At 37.6% G+C, this 8,303-nt stretch overlaps 1 protein-coding gene across 1 annotated transcript; it reads left to right on the top strand.

Annotated features, from left to right (window-relative positions):
- The first annotated feature begins 534 nt into the window (after positions 1-534).
- On the top strand, positions 535-5,925 carry LOC138334580 (ankyrin-1-like). Its single transcript, XM_069283230.1, has 4 exons — positions 535-592; positions 1,482-1,517; positions 1,889-2,575; positions 4,237-5,925. The coding sequence occupies exons 1-4, from the start codon at positions 535-537 to the stop codon at positions 5,145-5,147; spliced, it is 1,692 nt and encodes a 563-aa protein (XP_069139331.1). The 3' UTR covers positions 5,148-5,925.
- The last annotated feature ends 2,378 nt before the right edge of the window (positions 5,926-8,303 follow it).

Below are 8,303 nucleotides of genomic sequence, written 5' to 3'. Positions count from 1 at the left end.
TATAACAAAGTGATTTCATTGGTCCCAAATGTTTGTTATAACAAAGTGATTTCATTGGTCCCCAGATGTTTGTTATAACAAAGTGATTTCATTGGTCCCAGATGTTTGTTATAACAAAGTGATTTCATTGGTCCCCAGATGTTTGTTATAACAAAGTGATTTCATTGGTCCCCAGATGCTTGTTATAACAAAGTGATTTCATTGGTCCCCAGATGCTTGTTATAACAAAGTGATTTCATTGGTCCCAGATGCTTGTTATAACAAAGTGATTTCATTGGTCCCCAGATGCTTGTTATAACAAAGTGATTTCATTGGTCCCCAGATGCTAGTTTATAACAAAGTGATTTCATTGGTCCCCAAGATACTTGTTATAACAAAGTGATTTCATTGGTCCCCAAATGTTTGTTATAACAAAGTGATTTCATTGGTCCCCAGATACTTGTTATAACAATAATGGATTGTATATCTTTGTTTATGGTTATAGACAAATGTCGATTTCAAAGTTTATTTTCTGTGTTTACCCAAGTGTCAGCCATGGCTTGTGTAGAGACTGTAGGTTTCCATGGTGATACCGTTGTGGACATCCTCAAGTGTATGTGCATTGTCCCCAGAGGATCACCGCCATTAAGAAACTGACAGGAAACCCCCGAGAGTTGTCATACATGAAACATGTTATCTGATTTTGGTCACATGTGAGACAGAAACTCAAACATTTAATCCCAGGTGTGACAATGTTTTTCATTTGTAGTAGCATGGTACCATATATCTCACCTGCAATGAAAATAATTAAACAATTTGATCCCTTTGACCTTGAAAGATTTAAAGGTCAACATTTATTATTGAAGGAAGACTCGTCTCCCAAGTATTTAAGAAATTTATGTCAAAGTCTTGTCAAATATTTGGTATGTTCATTCAAACCTGTCTTACTGACCCTCTGTATTCAGCAACTTCCTGTCTTATGTGACCTTAGTTATTCCTCCCAAGGATATTTACTATACAAATGTATATATGACCTGTATTCAACGACCACCGGCCTAACACTGTTGTATTTTTTGACTTATAATAAAAATTATAACATTCAATAATGTAATTTATCATATGACTTCCATGTTTGCCAATTCATTAAAGTCTTTTTTAAAGTAATGTTTGCACTTTCTGGCTAAAAAATTGAAGGTGAAGTTGGGAGTGCAAAAATTACATTGATATAGAAATTTGGCCTAATTATATAATATATAACATTTGTAATATAACCTATCGGTGATTGGTTGATTCACTGATTCTGATGAATGGTATTCATTTGCGTAGGAAACAAACTTCTTCTTTTACTACAAAATTCTTCTAGAAAACTATGAATCAAACAATAATCCAATAATAGAAACTGTCATAACTGACTGAAAATTTCGATTTTTTTGCTCGACAGAGACTCGCAAGAAATGAAAAATTCTGTACATGTATCATATATAGACTGGTTCCTGCCTCAGTTACCTCCCTTGCGTACGCTTCACTGAGGACCGATAGTGAGTAGCTATCTTTCGTGGGAATTCGAACTACAGAGTTGTTCCTATGAGCACCCTAAACTCTGTTAGCATGAAATAATTTCAAAACTTAAAACCTAAATTATTTTTGTTTATCAGCTGTTCAAATTAAATATTTATTCTGAACGTTAAAATTTGTTGCTTCATGTGTAAAGGGGTTTCCCACGTCTAAAGTAAGTGATGTCTGTGAAACAGGATATGTAGATAGACTAATCAGAAAATCATGGTTACCCGCTACTGGTCCCTAGTGAGCGAAGCGCGGCCTGGCGGAGAGTAGATAACTAAGGGAAGGGAAGTCCAGTCTAATATCATATATTTAATATATGACAGATGTGTAACCTTTTCTGTTAAAGAGTATTTGAAGGATGATAAGAGGTGTGTCTGTCATCACATTTTGGAACGACTTCAACACAACGGACACATCTTCCACGTGGACAAATTATGTGACTTTATTTTATCTGGATGCTGTCCTCATGTCACCGACAAATCCCCTGTGGATCACATCAGCAGGGCCGGGGCCTACTTTATCACCGCTGCTGCAGCACTCGGTAAAGAAGATGTCGTCCGATATCTTATGATTAAAGGCAGTAGTCTTAACACTGCGACCCAGGTGTTGAAGCTGACTCCCATCCACCATGCTCTCATGAAGAACGATTTAAACATGCTGTATTTTCTTTTGGCCCGAGAAGTCGATGTGAACGTTTATTGTGAGTTTTCTGAAGGCCTTTTTTCACCACTGATGTTATCGGCTCGAGATGGCACAGAAGAGACGGTTAATCTTCTTTTAAATGTTCCTGACATCCGGCTGGATTTTCTGAATCAGAGTGAGACAGGTGCTTTAACATGTGCATTGGTGAACAGCAATACAAACATTCTAGACATCCTGATCAGAGCTGGAGTCCAGGCCTCAAAAACCACATTGGAGAAAGCTATTCAGATGAATGATGCAAATATACTGGAGAAAATTCTGAAGACTAAGCCACTGAATTATTTTGAAGATGTTTGGCAGGTCCAGGCTATTCATCAGGCGGTCAGATTGGGTAAGTAATTGGTCAATAATAGGTCAGCAGCTGCAGACAGCTCAATTGGCAGCGCATCAGGCTCTATAGCCCGTGATACTCTGGCCCTGACACTAGATTTAGACATTATGACAGATAGATGTCTGGTTTAGGGCCAGAGCGCACTAGTACTTGAAAATCTGTAATTAACTGACACTGTTTGGTACCAGGCCAGGTCATCTTGGTTTCGACTTATTCCAGATATTTCTCCTGTTAACATTCGGTGAGCTTGCTAACCTTTGTGAATGTACCTTCATGCAGGTCCCATAGCACAGTGTAAATGTATAAAGATTTTAGTTCTATCTGTGTCATCTTTCTGTTTTGTCATAATATTATTATGTAATGTGTTTGCGTTTTCTGTGGATTGATAAAATCTTACTAAAAAAAAATTAAAAAAAAATTATGAAACATGAGTCTGTCATGTGGACAGGATTTTCTCTCATACATGACAGGGTTATTTTGCGGTTGCTAGGGAAAAGATAACTCTGTTTTTTACCAGGGTAGGGAAAAGACAGCTCACACGTGCTAGACAGTGACGTCATTAATACATGCGGTGCACAACGTTCATGTCAACTTAATTTTCACCATGACTCGATAAAGTATGGGAGAAAAAGAATCTTACATCGGCCAGTCAGGCGGACAGGGTTATCTCAACCCTCATGAAAGATTTTGAACATCAACTCTTGGCAAGCCTTGGGTTTATTAGCCAAAATCTTTCACTCGGGTTGAGATATATCCCTGTCCACTTGACAGACCCATGTAAGATTTTATTAATTTCAGCCCTTGTGAAAGACTGATCACCCCAAAGGTAGCTTGGAGTTGACCGTCAAAACCTTTTGTGAGGGTTGAGATATCCCTGTCATCACAACAGACCCATGGTTGATCATTTTTATTGACTCTCCATAAAAACATTACCCTTTCTGTCCAAAATCTAAGATGGACGCCAAAATCACCATGTTAATAAAATATTTTTTTAGTACAGGTAATTCAAAGTTCTAAATTCTCAATTAACTATTCAGCTGATGCCATGGTTTTGTGATGACCATTATAGGCTTGTACCTTTGTTCTATGGGCTCTTATAGGACTAAGGGCCCCATTCCTAATGGAAATTAATTCTAGCTATATGTTTTCATTTCTGGAAATTCTCCTCCTGTATCTACATTTTTTTTAAATGAGGTGACCCTTATAGAAATAAATATACAGAGAAGGGTGAGGGAAGAATCAGCTAACCAATAGTTCCCCCCTAGAAATAAATATACAGGGCAGGGGGTAAAGAATCAGCTAGCCAATATTTCCCCCCTAGAAATAAATATACAGGGCAGGGGGTAAAGAATCAGCTAGCCAATATCCCCCCCCTAGAAATAGATATACAGGGCAGGGGGTAAAGAATCAGCTAGCCAATATCCACCCCCCCTAGAAATAGAAATACAGGGAAGTGGGAAAAGAATCAGCTAGTCAATATCCCCCCTTTGGCTGCTACACTGGTATTAAAAATGCCCCTTAAAACAAAGGAGAAAACCCCCAGGGTCAGCTCAACTGGTAGCATCTATGTTCACTATCAAATGTTTGAAAGGTCTTTTAGGATTCCAATTCTGTCTAACTGCTCATGTCCAGTTTCTTATGAAGACCATGTTTTATTGTAGGTAGTAGTAAGTTATTGAAGGTGTTATTTGACAAAGGCTTCTCCCTGAATCTGTCCTCGGACGTTGACGGCACGGCTGTGGTGGACACAATGACAAAAAACTACAGTCCACTACATGTCGCTACTCTCAACAATGATGCGGAAATGGTTGGGATTCTTCTCGACGGAGGGGTCAGTCTAGACTCACACAAAATACAGGACTACACAGCTTACGACTTAGCAACAGCCATGGGCTTTGATCAGGTCAAAACTGTCATGGAGGCAAAAGCCGAAAAGCCACTGCATTCATGTGTGAGATATCAATATGGACCCTATAATGCATTGTTTCACTTGAAAGGCATCGATCGGCCAGGTATGATCAGACAGTTGGCTGCCAAGGGCTACGACCTTGATGAAACATACCAAGGTCACACCAAACCGATATATTTTGCAATTCGTTCTGGGGATCATAAGTCGTTAAGGACTCTAATTGAACTCGGTGCCCGTCCTGATCCACCGTCGGGGACTTTAGATTCCCCACTGTCTTGTGCTGTACGTATAGGAAATCTAGAAGCTGTGAAAATTTTGATCAGCGAAAATGTACGCATTACTGAGCAGTCTTTATTCTGCTGTAAGGATGCCAACATCTTTAGACTTCTAGTGGATGCTGGTGCTGACATCAGAAAGCATACAAAACATTGGAAGAGGCTTTATGAGCTGTCACTCCTCTGGAAAGTGCCAACCATTCAAAAATTTCTTGACCAGGACTTTGATGAGCCGAAATGTTTGACCGTTCTTTGTAGAGACTCACTGAGGTTTCATTTCCAGGGACAGTCACTCAACTCATTCCTGGGTCACCATCACCTGCCTGGAAGCATCAAGAGAATGCTGACATTAGAAGATGTCCTCAGCACATTTTCACCTTACTACTAATAAGTAATGCTCTCACTCGACATGTTGCCTTGGTTCAAATTACCTGTTACAGTTAGCATTGAATTTTGCCTACCACCAATTTAACAAAACCCAGGTGCATTATGAAGTGCATTATGACAGGGGACCTGTAAGATACCTTTAAAAAAATCAAAAGGCCCAAGAGGCCTGTGATAGGGATGATTTTATGTTGCCCTCCCAAGGTGTACACCAGGGTTCCCTTTTTGGTCCAAAACTATATCAAATTCTTATGTTCAATTTTGTAAAATGCTATCACATTCTCAACAGATTTCTGCATTTCGACTGAACATGTGTAGCATAAACATTTTGAATAAATTTTAACAGTCTTGAAACCGAATCAAAGTAGTGATAGCTGTAACAGGTATTTTGAATAATTAATTATAAAAGTGTCAGGCAACATGAAGCCATGTTTAATTACTACTGATCAACAAGTAGTAAGAATTTCAGATGTTTATCACTAGACCTTCACTTCAAGTTTAAATACCCATGCAATTGTCATGTGGCCAGGTGGTTTTTCTCAGGATACTCTGGGTTTCCTCTTTAAACTGTGTGACAACATTTATTAATATTTTAGTTGTGTGTTATCTGTATAACACTACCAACAAATATAATGTTCATCTCTATATGAAAGTCACTTTAATGCGTACGAATACATTGAGTCAATGACAGAGAAATAGATTGAGACACTGACTTTTAGTGTCTTTCGCTCTGAAGTAATTGCGGAAATGGGAGTCTGAGATCAAAATCCTGACTATTTTTTTTTTTTTTAAAAAGTGGAAAAGAAATTAGGGGATTTGGAGTAAAAAAATTAGGGCTCAGGTAACCCTAAACAGTACCGTATTCGACACAATAAGCACCCATGTACCTATAAGCGCCCCTCCCCCTTTTGAGGCCTATATTGCAGGTAAAAAAAAACTCATAAAACTGTATTTAATAGTTTGGTTTTGTTATGAAAAACGTTATTGTCGAAAAGGTATTTTTTTTTGGCTAAATCCAATATCAGAAACTGAACCAGGTTGAACATTTTTTTTTTCCAGAAGTTACGTTCACTGGATGTATGACATTAAATTTTTTCCACATGACATTTCAAAAAAAATCTCATTGAGGTGTCAGTGTGATTTTAATACCAGAAATATTGCCCTTCCTGGTGATGAACTTGTCAGTCAATGTGAGTTAAAGACCTTCTGATTGTCAGTCTTTGTTTTTGTTTTATTTGCTCAAATTATTCATTATTATATATCTCAATATTAAAATATGAATATCATAAGGTGGTTGTCATTTTGAAAATCAATATATTGTTAATAAAAATCACTTTGTCGTAATGGTACAGACTTTTTCAGGGTATTTGAAGCTATTTGGTTGTACCTTGTGACTTATGTGTTTATAAAATGTATAATGTATTTTCTATATACATGTAACTGTTCCATCTTTGCATAATAGAGTTATCTGCCCTTTCAGGTAGGTATCGATTATGACGTTATTACTTTCTGGACAAGTTAACTTTCTATGAAAAATATGACATTATGCTTGCACATTCATGACATCACATTCAATACCTTCACGCAAGGGCAAATATTCTCCTTTAATATTATATACATACAGCAAACCTGTGTAATGAGACACCCCAAGGGACAGACAAAAATGTGTCTTATTAGACAGGTGTCTTAATATACAGGTTACCGAAGGATTGCGACACCATATTATGTATAACATATACATAGTAACTGTCATCCTCGACACTCAAGGAGTTTTGATGCACATACAATCTCTACACCCCTAGACTATGTCATGGTAAAACTGGAGGCAGCAGAACAGATAATTTATTCCTTTGATATACATCAAAAGAGCCGAATATGGTACACTGTGGTTGACTGTGTGTCTTTAAAGTAGGGCTTCGCCCTCTCTGTAGTCTTCAACGGAAGTCTTTGCAGGCCTGTGATTGGTTTAGATTTGTTCCCCTGAGCTGCCTTCACTTTTACTATGAGATACTCCAGGGGTGTAGAGATCATAAGTGATGGGAAGCCCTGGAGTATAGGGATGACAAACTGTTTGGCTTAATTTTAAAGGGACAATTAATTCTCTTAAAGAACATTGAAATTTTGATTTATATCAGAAAAAAGTGACTTATTTATTAGTTTCTATTCATCACGCTCAGATCAGTCATTTCTAAGTCTTCTGTGTCTTTATTAGATTTTGGCAATCTTTGAGGATTTGCATGACCCTGAATTCAAGATAATAATTAATTTTGTTAGTTTGTATGTACACTGTACTTCATTATAATCTCAGGTTGTTGTTTTAGAAGTACAAAGTTAACATCTACAGTATAACATCCTCACAACAAATTCATGGTAATATTATTTTTTTTAAATTTTTTTCCCTATTAACAGCCAGGGTCATTTAAGGACGTCCAGGTATTGTTGGTGGAGGAAAGCCGGAGTACCCGGAGAAAAACCACCGACATTCCTCATCAAGGTTCCTATATGGTATCTGTATTACATGTTTAACTAACTGTGTTTATAACGAAGTGATATCCCAGGGGTTCATTATACCATGTTTTACTGAATATTTACAGAACAAGGAGAATTTTCAAATTTTAATCTTTTGACAATGTTACATTTTTTGAAGTTTTCTTTTCCATTTTTATGATAATTTGTGTTTTTGTTGATAATTTTATGTTTGTAAACGTTATTGGTAATTAGTAGGTGTTTGTGCAATTATGTACTTTTGTTTTTGTTAATTTTGGCAATCAGTTTTACTTACATTTAATTATCACTGTATTATAATTATTTCACCGCCAGTATTGCCTTGTCTGTGATATGCATTAAAGGGATATAATATTTCACACATGTCTGAATTCATTTGATATTAATGTAACGAAACATGGATATGGTTATTTCAGCCACATAGTCCATCAGCTAGCTTTTATGGCTGTGCGGATGAGTGTCGGCACTGTGTGTCATAGTTAAGCAATGGTGAGTCCAGGCCACTCTTGGATGGGTGATCGCCCCGTTGGTTCAAGGACAAGCCTGGGCATGTTACATTTGGTGACAGTGAACGGGTCTGGCTTCCTGTAGGGTGCCCTCGGACAGCACGGGAAACACAATGTTCCTGGTACTGGTTGGTCGGCACCGCTATAAG

The sequence above is a fragment of the Argopecten irradians genome, chromosome 11, assembly GCF_041381155.1.
Source record: "Argopecten irradians isolate NY chromosome 11, Ai_NY, whole genome shotgun sequence".
NCBI lineage: Eukaryota > Metazoa > Mollusca > Bivalvia > Pectinida > Pectinidae > Argopecten > Argopecten irradians.
Note: the sequence above shows the minus strand (reverse complement) of the source record. Positions and strands in the feature narration are given on the sequence as shown.